At 28.1% G+C, this 23,189-nt stretch overlaps 1 protein-coding gene across 4 annotated transcripts in view; it reads left to right on the top strand.

Annotated features, from left to right (window-relative positions):
* Positions 1-23,189, top strand: part of LOC100210193 (MFS-type transporter SLC18B1) — a 57,232-nt gene that overhangs the window by 6,218 nt on the left and 27,825 nt on the right. For 2 of the 4 annotated variants that reach the window (XR_010638225.1, XM_065796199.1), the window contains exons 2-12: positions 10,385-10,480; positions 15,424-15,497; positions 16,026-16,173; positions 16,281-16,349; positions 16,432-16,522; positions 16,659-16,754; positions 21,791-21,867; positions 22,165-22,263; positions 22,370-22,467; positions 22,640-22,735; positions 22,912-22,981. Coding sequence is in view for 3 of the 4 variants with exons in the window: in XM_065796199.1 (XP_065652271.1) it covers positions 10,385-10,480; positions 15,424-15,497; positions 16,026-16,173; positions 16,281-16,349; positions 16,432-16,522; positions 16,659-16,754; positions 21,791-21,867; positions 22,165-22,263; positions 22,370-22,467; positions 22,640-22,735; positions 22,912-22,975 (1,008 nt within the window). In the remaining variant the exon portion in view is untranslated. Of the gene's footprint in view, positions 1-10,384; positions 10,481-15,423; positions 15,498-16,025; positions 16,174-16,280; positions 16,350-16,431; positions 16,523-16,658; positions 16,755-21,790; positions 21,868-22,164; positions 22,264-22,369; positions 22,468-22,639; positions 22,736-22,906; positions 22,982-23,189 lie in introns of all 4 variants that reach the window. The other 2 variants (XM_065796198.1, XM_065796197.1) reach the window with 1 other exon arrangement.

The following is a 23,189-nucleotide window of genomic DNA, read 5'->3' as shown; positions in this document are numbered from 1 at the left end:
TAAATAGAATGTGTTCTATTTATTAATAATTTCTGTAAGAAATTGTAGCTATAAATGAAGTTTTAGTTTGATAAATTATTATAAATAGAATATTACGCTAGATATTTAATTTTTAAGCATTCAAAGTTTGGAATTTTTATTGAAGTGTTGCAAGTTTTGATGTTGTATTACATGGAATTTTATGCAATTCAAAGTAAAAGTTCTAGTTAAGTAAAGTTTTTTGTCAAATGGACCCAAAAACACTGTACGAGTTAGCGGATGGTTTGACTTAACCATTATGATCAAGTATGATCAAGGGATAATATGATAAAGTTCAACGACAATTAAAAAAACATCATGTTAAATTTAACTTTCAAATAGAAGAAATAATACATAGGCACTTGCACTAAGATTTTTAATTTTAATTTATGCGTGGCGTTTTTTTTAACAAATAACTTCATTGGTATTATTTAAGTATTATTTAATAATATCCAAACTCCACTGTTTAAAATACTAAAATAATGTTTAATATCCAAACTCCACTAATTAAACATATTTTGACCAAAAATGATTTCTATAAAATCAATTTATAATTTTTTGTCTCGCATTTTATGGCCATTTATGGGCCTGATATAGACTATCACCAAAAAAATTTAAAGTTATACTCTATCTTATGTCATAATTGTAGCAATTTGAGTGTGATGAGTGTGAAAAACACAAGTACACTAATTTCATTATCACTGATTGAAATAACTTATAATATTGTCATAATCATTATTAGGAAAATTGTAGTCAAAAGCACTTCTACTTGTAATAGATGGAGCACTAACTTGACGATTAACTTTCAAATAGACAAAAACTGACATGGCTATGCATCATAAGTTCTATTTAAATTTGTTTGCATGAACTTCTCATTAGCATCTAGGTTTTCATTACAAATCTCAAGCACAAACCCTGTATACCATTCATCATTCAAGCATGCAATATATGTACTGGGTTTAAAGCTTAAAGGGTCTTTTGTACCAAGTTGACCTTATTCAACAAAAGGGTGTATTAAACAGGTTTGCTGGAGATTCTCTGTAAAAAAATATATCTCTATCTGGTACAAAACTGCTATGTCTGGGACTGATGTAAACAGTTTGTGTGGTACAAGAATCTGATTTGTAATTGTTGCTCATAGACTCGCTTTTGCCGTTTTTTATAGTTCCTCTTATTTCATTACATGGGCTTTTGCCATGGAACATGGTTAAGAATTGATGCTCAGTATTTATATTGTGACCTTCAAGGTATTACATTAAATTTAATATTTGTAACTTTTGTACTGTGACGCTGCACAATTACTGAAGTATTTCATTTTATTGATTGTGGGTTGTTTGATTTCAACCATAGAAAGTAACTTGTTGAGAAAACAATAAAATGATGTTTCTTCATCGCAAAGATGGTCAGAAATTATACAACAGCATTCACATTTGAATTGATCTTTTTGATCATTGCACTAGACAGCTAACGGATGTAAGGTAGCTTGATCAGCTTGCCAGTAAAACCTATATGCAGCATCTTGCACTAGAAAATATAGTTCTCTGCAGAATCCATAAATTTAAGACAAATATGTTGATTTAATGTGATTTTTGAATCTGATAAGTATGGAGGTTGGGCTTCTTTGATGAAGTGGTGGTAGCAAAGATCATTTAAAGTTTCACCTAGAGTTTTGATAAACTCAAAAATACTAACATGGACTGTGACAAGTGCAGTTTGGTCAGTTTATTCCCATAGTTTGTATGTGATCTGATTGTCAAAATTTAAATTATTCTTTTTTAAACACATTTTCCAAGTAAGTCTTTAAATTTAGTTAACAGAACAGTTGGAACGTAGATGAAATATGCAGCTTTAACTATTTATATTACAAACACATACTTTCCTCAAACTTTCTGTTTAACAACTTTTAAAGGTTATCTTTTTATTAGTCTCAGTTTTAGCAAGTATCCTTTTCATATTTTGACTTCTTGGCTTTTTTAATAAGATGTTCTTAAACTGAAATGTTCTTTCAATTGATTATCAGGAGTTAACTAGAGTAACTGAATTTTTTACTAACTAGAGTAACTGAATTTTTTCTTCCTTCAAACTTGTTTTTACTTTCTTTTTTTACTTTGTCTAAATCATTTTAGTTAATGCACTTTTGCTCTTTTTCCAATGCTATATTTTTTGGGTCTATATCCAATGCTAATGCTACTAGGTTTGTGATACTTGTATACAGTTTTTTAACTTTTTACTTTCCATATCCTAATTTATCACATTTACTTACATTTTTGTGTATTTCATATATATATATATATATTTGATATTTTCAATATATAAATATTATAATATATAAATATTATCATATATCCAATATAATTCTTAAAAGTTTAGATTTAGATTTTACAACCAACTCTTAATGTAATTGAAGTGTTTTACACTCAAATTATATTCATGTGTAAATTATATGCATAAAATTAAATAAATATTCCAAAATCATATCAAATAAATTGAATTAACACACTGATTGTATCTTATAAGGGAAAACTGAGAATATTCATTCTGGGAAAAGTTAAAAATATACTCCTAGGTCATAGGGCTACAATCATGTCATATGACAGAGTATAAGTCTTTATTTTTTTCTTGATGATTGTCTATATATAGAACTTCTAGAATAAAAAGATTCATAGTTTATTTCAACTGTTTATGCTATTTTCTATGCCTGCCAAGTGAGTGTAAGTTATCATATTTTTCAAAAAAAGTGATATTTTAATTGGTTGCTGCAAGTGTTTAACTAAATTTTAATACATAGTTTTGCTTTTTACCACAGGCAGTTATCATAAGTATATCAAAGTAGCAAAAAAATTTGCTCTCTCTATCTATAGGTATTGAACTGTAGCACATTAAAGTTTCCAAAATATTTTTATAATACAATTTTTTGCACCTATGCGGTACAATAATTCAAAAACTGTTTATAAACAGTCAAAAACACCTTCAAAATTTATTGCTTGGTTGAAAAACTATTAATGTACAAAATTTCAGGTAATTATCTATTTTATTTACAAAGTTATGCTCTGTCAAAAATCAAAAGAATCTACTGTTAGCTCCAGATACTAAATTTTTTCCAATTTTGGTCAATACTGATTTGATCATAACTTTTGAGCAGTTTAGCTAATCAAGCTGATGTTTTTAAGATCGTGTAAAATCTGTGGGTGATCAAGTTTGAAGCAAGTCTGAGGTGGTACCTTGGGTACCATAAGTTGCTTTGATATGGAATTACCCATCTTTTTTAATATTTAAAATTCTCTTATATATATGCTAACTTTGTTGTAATAACAATAATAATAATAATAATAATGATAATAATAATAATAATAATAATAATAATAATAACAATAAATAATTTTCACATATTAGGACATTTTAGATTTTTTAGGTGGCCATGCCTCCTAAAAAATCTAAAATGTCCTAATATTTGAAAAACATCTTAAAAAGACATAATTTCTCCTCAAGTATAGATGAAAATCATCTATACTCCTAAATTCTCCTAATTTATTTGTCCTGAGTATAATACATAAACTATTATCAGCCAATCAACAATAAAGTTAATGAAATGGTTCAGACTTGAAGTTAGTACTGTTGTTTACTGAGAGAAAATAAGTTACTCAAATGTATAATTAATATTTTTGTAATATTTTAATAATTTAAAAATTTTATTCAAATAAAATTTAATTTTTTTTTCTTATTTCTGTCTAAGTTCTGAACATCAAAATTATTTTTACTATAATTTTATTTTAATTAGGTTGACTTAAAATAATTTTGTATTTTTTAGAAAAGAAAATGTCAGTCAAATATAAAGCTAAATTTTCAGAGTAGTTAAAAGACAATAAATATTAAAAAATTAAATTATAAAAAAATTTTATTTAGTTAAGTATTATGTTATTATGTTAGGTATGTTTGATTATTTTTTATTTCTGCATAATCTTTCTTATAACTCCTTATACTCCTTTTTGCCAAAAGTTTTTTTCTAAAAATATAATTTTGTAATATATTTGTTTTTTTAACTTTTTCAATCATCACCTATCATAAAATTGAGAAACCCACAAGCTATATGCTAAATTTATAAAATAAATTATTCTGCATTGTTTAACAATATTTTTTGCAAGATATATTCTGAATTTTTTAAATATGACCTAGATGATTGCTGTATGTTTAAAGGTTATATCTGTTACAGATATGAATACAAACACATTGGAAATACATGTTAATGAAAGAAACATATTTTTGAATGTTATATGTAATGTGTGTTTAAAGGTTATGTCTGTTGCAGATCTGAATACAAACACATTGAAAATACAAGTTAATGAATGAAAATATCAACAATATATGCCTATGAGTGGAAGAGTCAGATGGATTTGCATGTTAGATATTGAGATCCTCATTAGAGATGGTAAAATTAAGATATTACAACTCTAAATTCTCTAAAACTCTAAAAGCTGCCGCTGTTGATATTATGATAAATTTTCATTATGTATGAGTGGTTTAAAAGAAGATAAAATGCTCCAGGTTTCCATGGATGGGCCATATGTTAATATGTCTTTCCTTTTTAATTTAAATGCTAAGAGAAGTGAATGTGAACTCAGTCAGTTATTATCAATTGGATCATGCGGTCTTCACACAATGCACTGTTCATTCAAGAATGGTACAAATGCTTTAGGATGGAAGTTAAACAAATTACTGTCTTCGTTGTATAAGATATTTCCTTCCCATCGTACTGATTTCAAAAAATCTTACTCAAACTCAGTCTTCAGACTATGCTCTACAGTTCTGTAGCCATTGTTGGATTGAAAATGAGAAATTAGCAAAGAGAGCAATGGAAATATGGCCGATGATTATTGTGGTTTTTTACTTTTAAAAAAGTTTACCAAAAAGCAAGCAACCTGGGCAAAATATCTGTTATGAATACCTTTCTTCATGCTATAAAGTTGCAATTTTTTAAGGAAACTGCAAAATTGTTTAATTCTTTCTTCTTAGTTTTTTAAACAGACAATCCTATGAAAACTTTTCTTGTGGAAACACTTGAGAATTTACTGAGGCTATTTTTATCAAATTTTATCAGAAAAGAAGTTTTGTCTGAAGCATCCACAACTTTTAAATTATTAAAAGTTGATATTATTGATGTGCAAAAATCAAGTGTTGGTCACAAATATTGACCTTGAATATTGATTTTGAATAAAATATAAGTTGCAGCATCTGAAATCTAAAAAAAAGTTACTGATACACAAATATATCATTTTAAAACAGAACTTCAACGGTTTTTAGTTACAATGTGCAAACATATGGTTGAAAAAAGTGCGCTAAACTTATATTTTGCCAGATACTTATTATGTTTATTACCTTTGTACATGGTGGAATCTCATGAGATGTGTAAACTTTATATTTACAAGTTGTTGCTGAATTTAGTTGCTTATAAAAAGGTATCACCTTCAGCTGATGATCAAGCCAAATTGCAGTATTTTCAATTTTTAACTACTGTTGTGAAAGTGAACAAGGAGAAATTTCTTGGGTTCAAAAAAGAAAGTGATAGATTGTATTATTTTTTGGTTCAATATACAGATGCTTCAAGGTTCAAGGACTTATTGAAAATTTACCAATTGTTACTAATTTTGTCTCATGGCACAAGTAGAGCGTGGATTTAGTATAAACGACCAACTTCTGGAAAATAATATGCTAACTGATGCTCTTGTAACACAGAGAATTTAACATGACCACATGTGCAGTGAAAATATAAAATCATCCCAATTGACTATGACAACTAAATTTATGGGACATGTCAAGGATGCACAAAAACTAGACTTTAATTAGTCAGAAAGAGAAGTCCCTGAAGGCCTTAAAATCTGACCATGATACTAAACTTAAAAATTTTAATAAAGAGAGCACACCCTTGAAGGTACCATACTTCAGTTCTGATATGGTGCCACTTTATTTTTGAAATCCTCCTAAAATCTCCTAAGATTTTAATACTTTTTTTTTCAAATTTCCTGGTAAATCTCTTTAAAAACCTTAAAAAATCTCCTAAATTATCATAAATTATCCTAATTTTTTCAGACAAAAAAAGTGTAGCCACCCTGTAATAATAATAATAATTAACAAATAAAATGCCATAGTTTGACAACAATGTTTGGCAAAAGTAATTCAGAAGTGCTATTAAAGTATTTGTTTAGGTCAAGAAAGCAGCTTTGTAAAGCATTTTCCTAATGTTTTTAGTTGTGTTGAGTTGCGTGTGATTTACTTTATATGTAGAATGGTTTTATGCCATGTGATTTCTTGGTTGATGATTTGCAAGTTAATAACTATCTGACAAGTTTATGTTAAATTGTGAGGTTTGAATTATGTTTAATTGTGAATGATTGAACAAATCTGCCAGAGATTTAGTTGATATAATTTTGCATATTATGGTGGATATTATATCTTCTTTAGCTGATTGGCAACCAGCTATTGAAGCAACTTTTCTAATTGAGAAAGGAAGTGAGACATACTCTGAAAACTAATTTATTTTATGGTTATTTATCTAATAAGAATTATATAGAAGACTGTTACTGAAGTCTAGTTAAGAATTAGCAATATTGTGAGTGTTTTTATTGTGATAATACCACTAGAAAGATTACCATTAAATCTTTTAAAGTTTATCCTACCCTTACCCTCAATTGAATTGGGGGTTTTATATCAGAAATTTTTTTATCTAGGTAAGTTATGAGATAAGTTGCCTCCACCTCGGCTAAAGGGCCTTGCATGCCCCAATTTAGAACAGCTTAATGTCATGACCAGGACAACTTTAAAAAGTATAGAGCAACATCCTAGCTCACTTTTACTCTTTCACTGCGATAGCTTACATAACAAACATACCAAAGACCTTATGATGCACAGTGGGCCAGAGTTTAGCAAAAAGGTCAAAACAAAAGGTTGTATATTGACTTTTTTTATCATTTGCAATTAACATGCATATGTTAATGGCAATAAATGTTTATTTTATAATGCACTTGATCAATTTTGTAAACCTTTTAGGATGCTTCAAAGTCAAAAAGTTATTAAAATATGTGTGAAAAATTTGAAAAACATGTAAATACTGGCAATACATCTGTAACATTTGAAAATAATTTATCTTTATAGGTAAATGACTTCCAACCCCTCCCCCATTTTCCTCCAGCGGCCGCACGTTGTCAAAGGTTAAATTGACTAAATTTTGAAAAGTTAACAAAAAAAAATACTTTCCAAAAGTATGTAATTTGCTTAAAACTTTTTGTTCAAGTCATTGTTTTTAGTAATTAAATAAATAATAAACACCCACTACCAACGTGTTGATCAAATAATTTTTATTGACCACAAGTCATTGCAGCGTTGACCACAAACCGTTACAACACACTGTAACGGTTTCTGGTTAAAATAAATTAACTGTAAAATCCTTTTTTAAAAATTAAAATTGAAAAAATTTAAATGACAGTTTCAACATAATGAAGCAGCAAGGTTTGTATTATAAACTTTTAGAGGCCAAATGGGAAAAGAAGATTAATAGTATAGTAGATATCAAGGTTGACATTATTTTGAAGGGTTTGAATATATCAGATGAGATTAAAAGTGATTTTATAACAATCTTAGATGGAAATAGAAGGAGAAAAACATAACTAGGACACGATTTAAGGCTAAGTAACCAGAACTGGTTTGATAGTAATGTCAATCCTGTAGAGACTATTCAACCTTCAGATCCACCTATTAATCCTGGTAATTAAATTATATATATATATATATATATATATATATATATATATATATATATATATATATATATATATATATAAATTAATCATTTAGTGTTATATGTCTTCTATGCAAATGTTATGTTTTCAATGCCAATATTTGAGAATTATGCAGCCAAAAGTCCACAGATTAGCTGTTATCTGCTGCTATGATGCATCTGAAGATGGATGGAAGGTTAAAAGATGCACAAGTTTTGCAGGAAATAATCAGTAATAAAGATGATGGAGTAATACAGCAAAGTGATTGCTATAGTAATTAAGCACTTGCTCTGTTATTACAATGCAAATTATCCAAAAATGAATGTTAAATATTGCACAATGGAGCCAAGAAAAGAGGATACAGCAAGATGTATCCCTTATATAATTTAGTACAAGAGGCAAAGGAGTACTGCATCCTTGTCTCTGAAATACAAGTAGAGGACTACTCAGCTGAGGTAGGACTTCCAGATATATTAAACCATACAACAAAGAGGATAATGGAAATTGCCAATACTTGTCTTCAAAATTCCAAACTTTTGCTAATTAGCAAAGTTGGATTTAATGGCAGTACAGAGCAATTTGTTTACAAACCATAAACTGAAGATTGTACTTGTTGAATGAAGAAATGAAGATTCTTCTGTTAAGGAAATTTTATTCCTGACTTGCTTGGTACCACTTCAACTGTCTGTAGTTACTACATCTGAAATTCTATGGATTAGTGAGAAGCCTTCTTCAACTTTATACTGTAGACAAGTACTTTTTAAATATGTTAAAGATAACAGTTGTGGATCTGGCAGATATGGAATTGCCGTATTAACATCCAACGATGTTGATACAGCACGACGTTTTTTTAGGGTTTGCTTTTTAATAAAAATCTAACCCTTCCTTAAAATTTTATAATTTAAGCTAAACGATCTATGATCATTAAAATATTTATAAATAAAAATGTTTTCAGAATTATTCTATTCTAGTATGCTGAAGGTATTGGGTATCAATGAGGAACTAACTAAGCTTTTTTACATCATACTATGCATTGTCTCATGTATGAAAGAGGTAAATCTTGAGGCTCTAGAGACCTATTGCAAGGAAACCGCCCAACGCTTTTTTTTATCTACAGCATATAATACCCCTGGTATTATATGCCGTAGGGTTTACACAAACTCTCACCAAGTAGTTCGCAACATAAGTTTTCTATTGGTATTCTGAAGAAGCACAGGAAAGCAGAAACAGATGTAAAAAACTTCAGAGAATTCTTAACACTTGAAGTTTCTAGAAAAAAAAAACAACCTGGATTTAATGAGAAGACTTTTGTGTAGCTCAGATCCAGTGATCAGCTTGCTGCAAAGTATAAAAAAGTGGAATTGCTTCTTTTCAAAGAAATTAAACTTTTATTTGTAGAAAACTTGTAACTTGTATGAACATGTGTTGTTTATATGATTTCACAATTCAAAACATTTTTATTTTTTTATATGGGATGCAAATTAAATGTTTTTTGACCCTTCAAACAACATAGTTACAATAGCGCGAAGTAAATTTATTTGTTGTTACAGATTTAACACTTTCAGACGTTGCGTTAACTTCAAATTTAAGTATATATAAGCTAATGTCAAATGATAATACTTACCAAGAAATTGTGGTGATTGTAGCCTGGGAACAAAAACACCCCAAAATCTTTTTCCCCTTACCCCAACAGTAAGAGTTAATTAATGAATTTTTTAATTATATTTTAATAAATTTGACTACGTTGGCATGTTTTAAATTTCATTGAATAATATTTTAGATTTTGAAAGTTATGACTAAATTTAGTTTCTCCGCGCAGCGGCCTTGCTTGGCAAGGTTCGTGTTTCGGAGTTTAAGAGTTGAGAGAGAGTTGCACCACGAATAACAACTGAAATTTTAAACCCTCCCCAAAGTGAGGGGGTTATAAACTTTATATGGTCATAACTTTTTATCTCTGAAAGATTATTCTGTGAAATTTAAAACCTGCTAATTTAGTTAAATTTAGGATGAAATTCTAACAAAAATTAAATCATTAACTCATTGCCTCACTTTTTATTAACTCACTTTTGGGGTAAGGGTATAAACTTTTGTGGGTATTTTTGTTCACAAGCTCAGTTCAGAGTGGTTAAAACCTAATTTTGATGTTATAAATGGATTTCCAGACCCCAAGAGCATATGATTAGATGTATAATATGATTATATTTAGACGTTTTCCATTATTGCTAATTTTTGTTATATTCTGGCCCACTGTGATGGTTCAAAGCTACTATGCTGCCATCATGTTTGCAATTTTAAAATTAAGAAATTTTACATTTGTATTATTATTTAAAATCAAGAACTCCTGAATAACTAGAAAATAGCAAGAAACTTATAAAAATAAAAGAATATTATTTTTTTCATAAAAAAGTCTTAAAATTAGTAATTAACTTTGTTTTGAACAAAAAAGATTTGTCTTAGTATTTTCATGTTTTAAAAAAATAATTTAGAAGCAATTGCAAAGCAATACAAACAGTTAGTAATTTTTTGAAAACAAAGTATAGCAAAATTGTTTTAGTTCTTAATTGATTGATTTAATTTTAAACTATTTTTGTTTTTAGGGTGTCAAGAAAAATGTTTCTGTAACCACATCTGGACTTGTTTTTACAGTATATCCTCTTGTTGTTTTTATACTTTCTCCATTTATTGGAAAATATGTAAGTTTATTTTTTCCTGTTTGGTTTTTAAATTTAAAATTACTTTTAAAAGTAAATGTTAATGAATAAGTATAATATACATATATCAGTCTTCTCCATTTTTTTTTTTTTTTTTTTATGTTATTCACCTCCTCAAGGCCGAGAAGGCCACTACAGATGAGGAGGCTACTTAATAGTGGTTATAACCCTCTCTCAACTCTATAACTCCGAAACACGAACCTTGATGAACAAGGCCGCTGTGCAGAGAAACAAGTTGAGCGCGGTACTACCAGGGACATGGTGGGGATTGAACTCGGAACCTCTCGCTTATGAAGCGAGCGCTTTACCACTACACCACTACTGCACTATTTGGCTTTCAAAGCTTTTTTTTCAAAACTATTTGGCTTTCAAGCGCTTTTGCACTCAAACCTTTTTGCGCTTGCTCACCTTTGCTTACATTTACATGTTACATTTTTTATAAAATTTTTTAAAATAAGAGGCTTTATGTTAATAAATTATATAACAATTTTTGAAAAAAAAGTTCATGATGTGATGATGATCATGGTGATTATGATGATGATGATTGCGAGGAATTTGATGATCATGGTGATGATGATGATGATCATGGTGGTTATAATGATGATGATCGTGAGGATTTTGATCATGGCTATTACATCATCATCATCATCATGATCATCATCATCATCATCATCATCATCTCCGCAATCATCATCATCATCCTAATCATCATTAAAATCATCCTTACGATCATCATCATGATCATCATGATCATCATCATTCTCGATCATCATTATCATGATCATCACCATGATCATCATCCGCCTTGCGATCATCATCATCATAATCACCATGATCATCATCACATCATGAATTATTTTTTCAAAAATTGAGACTTGATTGAATGACAAGTAACATGAAATGAAGTTCAGTAGATGACACAAGAGGCGCTAGCTCTTTAGATCAATGCCTATTATAGTATTTATAGAAAAGAGAAAGAGAGGCAACATTACAATAATGTGATAATGGTTATAGATTGGCTGCAAAAGCAAGTCCTACTATGTTAACAATACATTTTGGCAATTTGTCTAAAAGAGACAAGACATCATTGGAACATCCGCCCCAGAAATGGCCACAGTATTCCATACAAGGACGGATTTGAGATTTATAGAGATAAAGTAAAGAATCCTGAGTAAGATAGGGGCAAGCATGAAAAAGAGATGCAATCTTAGCAGATGCTAATTTTGTAGTTGATTTGATATATGGTTTCCGAGAAAGGTTGAAAGTAAGAGTTAATCCTAGAGGATGAAGGGTTGATGACTCATTGAGTACATTGACTTTCATAAATATTTTGTAGTTATAAACATAGGAATTTATTTATAAATATAGGAAGATTTAGATGATTGCAATAACGTTTAGCAGAAAATTTTTTTTTTTTTGTACCATACTGTAGCAGAAGTAAGACCTTTTTCAAGCTCAAATGCCCCCTCCAAGCATTCAGAGAGTGTTGGCTTCTTATCAAGACAAGAATAAATGGTAGTATCATCAGCAGACAATGCCACCTTAGATGTGAGAATTTCTGGGAGATCATTAATGCAAATTTAAAAAGTATAGGGCCAAGGATAGAACCTTGAGGAACCTCTGAAGTTGCAGGATATGAATAAAAGTGTTGTCCATCAAGGACAACTTTTATACTACAATTGGTAAGGAAGGATTCAATAATCTTAATGATATTACCTGACACATTGTAAGAAGAGTGTTTATAAAAAGACCAGCATGCCAAACTTTATCAAAAGATTTAGAAATGTTGAGAGCAATAGCCTTGGCCTCTCCACATCTAATGCGCAATAAAACCAATCAGTTATTACCCTAAACAAATTAACAGTAGAACAAGAAGACTGAAATCCATATTGACGATCAGAAAATAAGTTATTATATTCAAGATGAGAGAATAAGTGTTTGTTAATTAAAGACTCAAAATCTTGTTTATGATAGTAAGAAGACTAATGGGGTGGTAGTTATACAAGTGAGATCACTTTCTAAAATTTTTGAAATAAGGATAACAGATGCAGCTTTCCAGCAGGCTAGAAAACAAGACTTTGATAAGCACTTGTTAAATAGTTTTGAAAGTATAGACAACAGCTACGGAAAACACTTCTGCATGACTAAAACAGGTATGTTGTCCGGACCACAAGCTTTAGTAGAGTCCAAGCAGGAAGTCATTTTAGATACAGAAGCTGGAGTGATACGAAGTCATGCATTGGATTAACCTGTTTGTCTGCTATATCATGTAAAACGTGACTAGTGAAATCAAGAGATTGTTTTGATGAGAAGTTCTTAGCAAACAATTCAGCTTTGTCTTTAAGTGAGTTGACAAAATCTGAGCCATACAAGAGAGGTCGCATAACAGATTTGCCCTTGTAATAGATACTGTTAAAGATTCTCCAGAAGTCACGATAGTCTAATTTTTGAGATGAAAAAGGAGATTTTGTCATCTGAGAATAGCGAACTTTGACGTTAGACAAAACCTATTTACAAAGGTTTCTAGCGGTAGTAAATAGATGTCTGTTTTATAGAGAAATATTTTGCTGATAGATATGAAAGTAATGGTTACAATTGGAAATTGTAGCAGCACAATAAGAGGAATACCATGTAGAAGAGTGAAGCTTTACTTGAAATTATTGAGAGGGAATAAAAGATTCCATGACAGCCTGAATCCAAAAAGTTACCCAAGAGCCATCATGAACAAAATTACAGAAACAGTCCCAGTCAGCTTTAAGGTAGTTGTAAGAGGCACAACGATAGTGGGAGTCTGATGATGAAGAAGAATGAGATAATAGTTTTAGAGAGATCAAACTGTGATCAGAGAAACACCTAAGGATAATTGTGGAGAAACTGAGCACTGGGTAGGATCAGCAACAAGACATAAGTCAAGTAGAGAAGGTAAATGATTTGTATTGACTAGAAAGCGAGTTGGAAAGTTGTCTATTTGTGTTAGAGATTGAGAAAGACAAAAGTTGTGGGCCTTAATGCCTGCAGAGTTACTGAGACTAGAGCCTAGCTATTCAGTGTAATAGAGAGAATTTGCTTGGTCAATTTGAGAAATAACATCGAAAAGAGTGCAGTCTTAAGATGAAGGAGAGCAATATAGAGCAAAGAGGAAGGTGATAGAGTGAAGTGGTGCCAAACAAAAGCACATAAAAGAATAATCTGTGGATTCAAACCTAGTTTTTTGATAAATGGATGAATTCTTATGAATGTAGATGGCTAGGCCTAGCATGTGACTATTGGAGTCTTGAATTAAAGACAGCTGAACTCAAATTAGTCTCACAAAGACCAAGAAGGTCTGGTGAACTTTGTAAGAGATAAGACTCAACAGAAGAAAAATAACTTAGAGAACTTGGTGATGGTGATGGTTTTTTGTGTTGTATAGTTTTTGGTACTTTAGTCATTTTTAAATTTGTTAAAAAACTTGATTCAAAGCACAGATAGTACTAAGTACACTATTTAATAGTTCAAGTCTTTGCTCCTTACTACTAATAAACTTTAAGCAGTAACAAAATGCTTTAAATGTGGTCTCGACAATGCACACCAAAAGTACGAACAGGGACACCATCTTTGCGCAACATCCCATTGTTAGTACTCTGATATTTTACAGCTGTTGATAGAATCAGCCTTTCTGAGAGCTACCTCAGAGTTTGGAAAACCTGACTACCACTGAACTTGAGAGCTGTACCCTCATTAGGAGATAATAGAATGAGTTGCCTAGTCATAAAAACAGAGGCGCAAGCAAAATCCATGCATTGAATCAAGAAGATCCTGCATTCAAAATACTAAACTGGAAACAATGTATTATAAATATATCTATGCCAGCCCAATAGATAAAGGAGGGGTGCGATGCTGATCAACAGATATAATCTGTTTACACCTTTATTCTTTGCCTAGGAGGCCTTCTACTAGACAGTAGCCTAATGCAATTCACATCTTCATAAGATGAGTATTTTTATTGAGATACCATCTCTAGCCTTTACTCAACCAAGAGCCTCAAGGCTGGAGGTGTTTAAAGTTGGAGTGGCTTCTCCTTGCCTTTACCTTGAAAAGTGTATCCTACAAGGCTAAAAAAATCCTAAAAAAATATTTGCAATGTTATTAAATAAATACATAAATATAATAAAGTATACATTTTATTTTGAAAAATTCTTGAATTGTTAAAAGGAGGTTAGCATAATTTTATGAAAAATTAAATCATTTGTATCAAAATCTTTTTCAAATTATTTTGCTCATCCACCCAGCCCATGTTATGCTTTTTCAAAATATTTTGCTCATCTATCTCTATAGCCCATGTTATGCTTTTTCAAAATATTTTGCTCATCTATCTCTATAGCCCATTTTATGCTTTTTCAAAATATTTTGCTCATCCATCTCTATAGCCCATGCTATGCTTTTTTTTAATATTTTGGTCATCCACCTCTATAGCCCATGTTATGCTTTTTCAAAATATTATGCTCATCTACATCTATAGCCCATGTTATGCTTTTTCAAAATATTTTGCTCATCCACCCAGCCAATGTTATGCTGCCCATAAATTTATAATGCTTCAATGACTTAATTGCTTTACTTTTTTTTTTTTATATATATTAATTTTGTTCTACTTGTTTATGTTTTTAAATAGAATTCATATTATTTATTTATAACTATTCTTATTATATTATTCTTTTGCTATTGTGTTAATTTTTTTTTTCTTATTTATGTTTTTCAGCTGAATTCATATTAATATTCTTTACAATTAATGTTAACAACTTTCAATAGTTAATGAAAGTTATAAAGAAGAGATTTTTTTTGATTTGTTTTCTGCTGGCTGGTTATTGTTTTAATCTTGTCCCCATATAACAGGGGTTTTCAATTCAAAGCATATTGTTGTTATCAGGTTTTTTTAAACACTTTAGATGCCTTTAATTGGTGTAAAGTTTTTATTAATTGCTGGATGCTTTGTCGAAGGAACCACAGAAATTTTATTTGGGTATAATTACTTTTTTTTTTGCGTTATATCAGGCTGTATAATAAAAATTAGACAAAATTAAGACTTTATAAAAATAAAATTAAGATTAAAAAAAATTAAAGGTGTTAATTAGCTTTTTAATTTATTTTAATTTTTTTTAAATGCTTTTTAATTCATAACTCTTTTTAACTGATAAATTGTCTTTTTCAACAGGTATTATATTAATTAAAAGCAAAAGTACACATTTTTAAAATTAATAATTATTAAATTTAATTAAATAATAAGAATAAAGTAAAAATAAAAAATTATTAAATTATAAGTTATTAAATTCATAATTTCGCAAAATCATGTAATTTTAAAATTATGTTTGTTTTTTTTAAAGTTAAGTTTGGGTTTTAACAAAACTTTTAACTAATACTTTTTTATGAGTTGTTAGGTTAACAATTTTCTTAAACAGAGTGTTCATAAACTTTTGGTATTTATAAAATATAAATAACAAATTATAATATTAGTTATAAAATTTATAAAACTAATAATGTATCTTTTTAGTTTTTTAGGCGATATTGATGATCACTTGACTTTTGTATCATTTTGTTTTCTTGTTCGATCGTTTACTGCTGTTGGAAATGCAGCTTCTTCTACAGCAGCTATTGCTATTCTTAGTCATACTTTCCCAGATGACATGTCTACTGTGTTTGTTAGTATTTAGCTAAATGATTTAATTGCATTCTAACATTTTAATAGTAATAAAAAGGACTGTTAATAAATAACCTTATGGTAATAAATAAGACATGTCTACTTTAGGGAGCTTTAGAGCTCTTTTCTGGTCTTGGATTTATGGCAGGACCAGCTATTGGAGGTTTTCTATATCAGGTAAATAAATTTAAAGTTAGTTGTTATGGCTAACATTCCGATAAATATTATTTTTATTATCCTATATTTGTTTTCTTGGAAGTACGGAGCTTTCAAATTACCTTTTCTTGTTACTGGATCTATGGTACTAGCTGTAGTTGGTGCAGTACTCTGGGTGTTACCTCCTGAAAGAGGTATTTCTAATGTCTTTTTTAAACCAAAACAAGAGTAATATTTGTTTATGTATTTATTATAATTATTCAGCTTGTAAAACTGAATAATAAGTTGTCAAATAAATTTCATTATTAAATTTCAATACGATTATTTTAGCTTATCATGATGAATCATATGATAAAGAGAAAGAAAAAAAGATAGAAACAGGATCTTTGCTTCGAACCATATCTGTTCCTGGAATATTTGTAATGGGTAAATTTTTAATTTGCTAATATCCAACTCAAAGTTCTTATTTTAATAAAGTATCTTATTTATAATTTGAAATTATGGTTACTGAAAAAAAAAAAGAATAAAAGAAATATAATGTATAATTTAATTATTACCTTATTTCTTAAATATGATCTCGTTTTTACACAGTTTGATTGCTTGTAAAAAAAGCAGTTCTGCACAGTAGAAAAATTTAAATCAAGAATTATATGAATTGTGTTTCTAGTTTCTTTTTTTTAATTTTGATTTTATTTGTAAGCAATAAACAATTTATTTAAGCTCAAAAATTTGTTTTTGTTTCTACTTAAATTTAAATGTTGATTAAATGTCTGTATTATATTTTAAAAAGAAATTTAAAAAAAAACTTGTATTTCTATGCAATTAAATGTTTTGATATTGCTAGTGTTAATATCAACTTTTTTTTGTTTTATTATGGGCAGGATTGAAAAGTCTTTTTTTTTTCAAAAGGAACCTTTATAAACTAAATTAGAAAAATTAAAAAAAAATAAAAACGTTTAGAAGGGGGCAATAATACCTAACATGCAACCTATAAAGACCTATTTAGTTTCAGGTAAAGATATTGCATGTTTCAATGTCTATAACAAGTTTCAATGGCTATAACTTTTTTATTATAGCCATTGAAACTTGTGTCACAAAAGGAACCTATTGTTCCATCCGTGACACAACTTTTTAATGCGTATAACTAAAAAATTTAGAATTCTACTAACAAAGTCTTTTCTCAAAATTAAATAGGTCTTTATAGGTAGTTTGTTTGGTATTTTTTCCCTCTTCTTAACATTTTTTTTTTTTTTTAAATTTCCAATTTAGTTTACAAAGGTCATTCCTTTTGAAAAACACAACTTTTCAATCCTGCCCTCATCCTAATTTATATTATAACCTATGAAACATGTTTTAATATATTAAGGCACTCATCAGAAACTGTATGTCACATAACCTATTTGTTCATCTCATGTCATACTTCAAAAAAATTAGATATAATTATGTACAGTATCTACATTCTATATTTTATTCTTGAAAAGAATAATAAACTTATTTATATAAACTTATTAAGAAGAAAATGTATGTGTAATTGCAAGAACATAATAATATAATAGTATAGTAAACATAGTAATAATAAATAGTATAATAAAACATAGCATAATAGTATAATAGTATAATAATAGTATAATAAATAGTATATAAAACATATGAATAAAATATAAGACAGCAGTTTTTTAAAAACCAGCATTATGCTATATGGCATCTTATCAGCTTGTTCAACACATTGAAGACTAATAGTCTAATATACAGTAGCCTGATTTATTTTTAGTTTTATTAACTCTCTCACAATGTTTCCCTTTCTGTCTACCATACTGTTCCTCTATTTTTGTTTTGCAAACTGACCATATCAGCAACTTTGTTTTCACTTTTGTCTTCCAACACTGTTGGTGCGACATAAACTCTGATGTTCTGGTATACTGTTGGTTCATTCAAATTTGGGAAAAATCAATATAGCTCAATTTATTAAACTTTGTGGAGCTTCGTAACTTTAACAAATTTAAATAAAAAATTTAAAACAATTTAAAAGCTGCTTTGAATTTACAAGATCCACTGTAAGCTATGTGAATCTCATGTTGTCTAAAAATTTTATTATTGAATTATTGTGTAAAAGTTTGTTGGTTAATATTTCTCTGTAAATTTTTTTATTTTTAATATTTTTTCAGAGTTTTTTGTTGTAATATAAATCATTTGCATTTAAAATATAAATGTTGAAATAAGTTTGGGAAACTTGTCAAGTATTTAAGAGTTGATAAATTAGAGTGAATATGTATCATTGAATCAATCAAAACAATGAGTAGTTTATATATAACAACTAGGGTTGTTATGATTTTAATATGCGACACAACATTTAGAAATGTCCAATTTAAAAAGCCCAATAATTGACCCCTTGTATATACTATGTAGTAAATCGCGCATGTCAATGGGTTGACTCTGGAATATTTTTTCTGAAACAAACTTAGTTTGATCTACAATTATCTTGGAGAGATCATTAATTTGAGTAAAGTCATTAGTGTAGAGGGTGAAAAGCAGTGGGCCTAAAACAGAACCATTTTGAAGGTAACATTTGTGTACTAAACATATTTTTTTAATTTGCATTATTTTTTATCAACTGATCGTTAAAGACCAATTTTTTGTTATAACTTTATTTAGGGCAAAAAGTGGCAAAATATTTATAATGCATTGTTATTTACATACATTAAACACTAAATAATACACAATCAAATATTTGGAGGGAAATGGAGGATAGTTGAAGTAATATAAAAAATATAAAAAAGCGTCTGCAACTGATGCCTAAAAACTATTGATTACACATAAATTAAACAGCATCAAACAGTTTGATCAAAAAAACAATATTAATTCAAACAATATTTTAAATGATTTTCAGTAAAATGATTTAAAACAATAGCAGTGTAAGAAAAATGATAGTTTTAAAGTTCAAAATAGCATATTGAAACATTTATCAAATTGATGTGCAGTAATGAATAAAAGATTTTTATGTTTATTTAGATAAATATTTCCTCAAATGAACATTTCTTTATTATTATGACAAATTTTCAGCATGCGATGTTGACAATGATTTCGGGGTATTTGGCGGGGTATTTGATCCTTTGTATAATATATATGTACATGTATATATATATATATGTCTGTATATATATATATATATATATATATATATATATATATATATATATATATATATATATATATATATATATATATATATATATATATATACAACCCTCGGAATTAAGGTCAGCATTCGGCAATGCCAACCTAGAAGGGATCAAGGTCTGCAAAAAATTGTTGACCTCGTTTCTATGTTTTATGGTCAAACATTTGTTTTACATTTTTTTCTGCTAACCTCACACATATTAAGGAAAATTATTGCCGACCTTTTTTTTCCTAATTCCTAGGGCTGGATATATATAATATATATATATATATATATATATATATATATATATGGATATATATATATATATATATATATATATATATATATATATATATATATATATATATATATATTATATAGTGTGTGTATAATTAATGTTAACAATGTGTTGAATATTAACACATATTCATTATTAACAATTAACCATGTTTTGATTATTAATTGTTACTGAACCCCAAACATGTTCATGATAATTTGTAATGTTGGTTTACTTAGATACGAAGATATAAACTCACATAAAGTTGATTTACTTTATGTGAGTTAATATCTTCAGTAATATAGATGGTTACATCATTACCATGGCAACTATATTGTGTAACCTTCCAATTTAAGTTATATCCATCAATACTATGATCAAATATTGATGAGTATAATGGAGTTGATTCAAAAGCACTGTTTTCGAAATAGCACTTAATTTTTTTACTTTTTTTTATTAATGAATTCTATTTATAGAAACCTAGAACTCAATTGTTTTTAGTAATTGCTATCACTTATTTTGTTGGCCAGGGACATGGCTCTGTGTAATAACATATATAATGTATATGCTAATGTATAATATAATACGCTGTCATTAACACCCTATAGTTTATGTTTATGATGAATTATATTTTTGTTTTATGATTTTGATGTGTTACATTAAATATATGGTTTATATTGTGGTTTGTAATGAGATTTTTTTATAAGATTATGAGTTTGACCACATTGCTACTTAATTTATTCTATTTAAATAGCAATGTTTTAAAGTTAATGTTGCTATTTGGTTTACTATGCTTTATCCTTAATTAATAAGATATCATTTAGATATCTTTCAACCTCTGTCATGTCTAGTATTATGAAAACATTAATCTTCTAAAAGATTATAAAAACATTCTTGAATTTTTTAGCTGATTTAAATGATGCATCAGAATATTTAACAATAGTTGTTCCTAGTTTATAGGACTGTGGTTTAATATTTTTAACAAACTTGATTTTACATCAAATGTGATACTAGCTAAGAAGTTCTGAACCATTTTAGTATCATAGCTTGCTTTTCCCCATCTAATAACTTAAAAGATTATTTAATGGAATAATTACATCTTTAATTGCTTCTTTTTTTGTTGTTGACCAATGTTAAAGTGTTGGTTAGTTGTTCAAGACAATTGCAAACAAAACAGTTTCAAGAATATTCTTCCAACTGTCTACACCTAACTGGATTTAATTTTACTTGTTGTTGCATTGGTTTGTTAATTAGATTTTTAAAAAGTTTGTATTTTTTCAACCACTATATTATAACATATATTTAGTTATATAGCATATATTATATAAGTTATTCTATTTATTGTAAGAAAATTTTATATTAGGCATGTTAAGTTGCTCATAATTGTATAGTCATTAAAAGGTTTCCCAATTAAGTTACTAGTCATTTTGAAAGACGTGAAAAAAAATCATGACAAATTAGCATCATTTGTTTAATGTTTTATACAGGCAATAATGTGTGTACACATTGGCTATATATACAGATTTATTTTTTTAAAACTTACACTGTTATTTTAAAACTTGCTTGAGTTTGGTAGTTGATGCTTAAAAACTTTATTATGTTTTTTGAAAAATAATTTATTTGAAAAATGAGGACTTATACAAAATACAAAGTTCATTTAAAATTTCAAGAAGTTTTTTTTAAAAGTATTTTACTTAGTGTTGAAGACAAATTAGACTACAATATAAACTTTACTTTAAGTTACTCAAGCAACTCTTTAAGTTACTCAAGCAAGTTTTTTGTTTTTATTCTAGTTAACTCCAATTTTTTTTCTTTCTTGTTTTTATAATTTTATATTTTTCTATATACAATTTTAAAGCGAATAAAAAGTTTATAAAATTAACTGTGGATCACTTTTATTTTTATGGTTGATGTTGGGAACAATGATACAGCAAGTTTTTTTTAATAATACTGTATCTATGTTTGCAATAAATGTTTTAGAAATTATTTTGGTTTGTTTATAATTTGTGTGTGGGGGTGTTTTAGCTATTACTTGTATATTTGGCTCCATGGTACTTGGTTTCCTTGATCCAACAATTACATTACACATCACATCCTTAAATGTAAGTTTTTATAAGTATAGTTCATAAACTTAAATTCTGATAAGATATAAATACTGATATATATCATAAATTTAAATGTTGATAAGTTAAAGTATGAATGCTAGCCTCATTTTTTTGATTTATGTTACCTTTTTTAAAATAAGATAATTTTTTTTATATATATAATAATCTTATATTAATAATTATATATATAATAATCTTGATATTTAAAATTTTTTGAAATTTAGAATTGCTTTTTTAAGATAAAGAAAACAATTAGATTTTTTGAAATTAAGAATGAATTAGTACATTTTTTAGAAAAACATTTCACCTCAACAAATTGGGTTGATTTTTTTGTTGCCAGCTGGATTTTATGCTTTGTCTGCTCCATTAGTCGGATATTTAACTGATAAAAGGGTATCTTTTATTATTTATAATTTATTATTTATCTTTTATTGCATAAACTGGTTTACATTGACATGTAAATAAATTGGATAAACACATTGTTTTTGTTTTTTTACAGTTCAAAGCTCGGCACGTAATAGTCAGTGGTGCTTTTTTTGTTGGTATAGCATATGTGCTTCTTGGTCCCTCACCTTTATTGTGGTCATTTATTCCAAGGTAACTGTTATTAATTTATTTGTTTGTGTAGCATACTTGCTTCTTGGTCCCTAACCTTTATTGTGGTCATTTATTCCAATGTGAAACTCGCAATAAATGACCACAACAAGGTTATTAATTTATTTGTAATTTGTATCTCTTAATTTTGCTTTTGATTTACTGGCTCTTTTAGAAAGTTGTACGTTGTATTGATTGCACTTGGAGGACTGGGTTTGGGTATATCTGGGTTTCTTGTACCAGTTTTATCTGACATGCATCAAGCTGGAAGGTAAACCCTTTGCTTCTTATGTTTTGAGATTAAATAAAAAACTAATTTAATCAAAAAATTTAAAATTTTTGTTATATTTCATATTATTGTGATTAATAACTTGTAAAAACTGTAAATAAATTCAAAAATATCTTTATAAAATGTGTTAATTCAGAAATACATTAATTTAAGTAAAGCTGGACTATCAGAAACAATGGGGACAAAAACAGTTATATCAGGAATATTCAACAGCTGTTTTAGCATTGGGTAACATGTATTTTAGTTTTCAATTTCATTCCCTTTTAATGTTTGTTTTTGTTAGTTTGTTTTTGTTGTTGCTGTTGTTGTTGTTTGTTGTTGCTAAAAGCATTTTTTTAGCAATACTAATAAAATTGTTTATAATAACAATATGATAAAATCTCATATTCTTGAATTTTACATGAGATGTTTTGTATCATATAGTATAATAAAATTT

The sequence above is a fragment of the Hydra vulgaris genome, chromosome 04 (genome assembly GCF_038396675.1).
Source record: "Hydra vulgaris chromosome 04, alternate assembly HydraT2T_AEP".
NCBI classification, from domain to species: Eukaryota; Metazoa; Cnidaria; class Hydrozoa; order Anthoathecata; family Hydridae; genus Hydra; species Hydra vulgaris.
The sequence above is the reverse complement of the archived record's forward strand: the minus strand, read 5'-3'. Positions and strand labels throughout refer to the sequence as shown.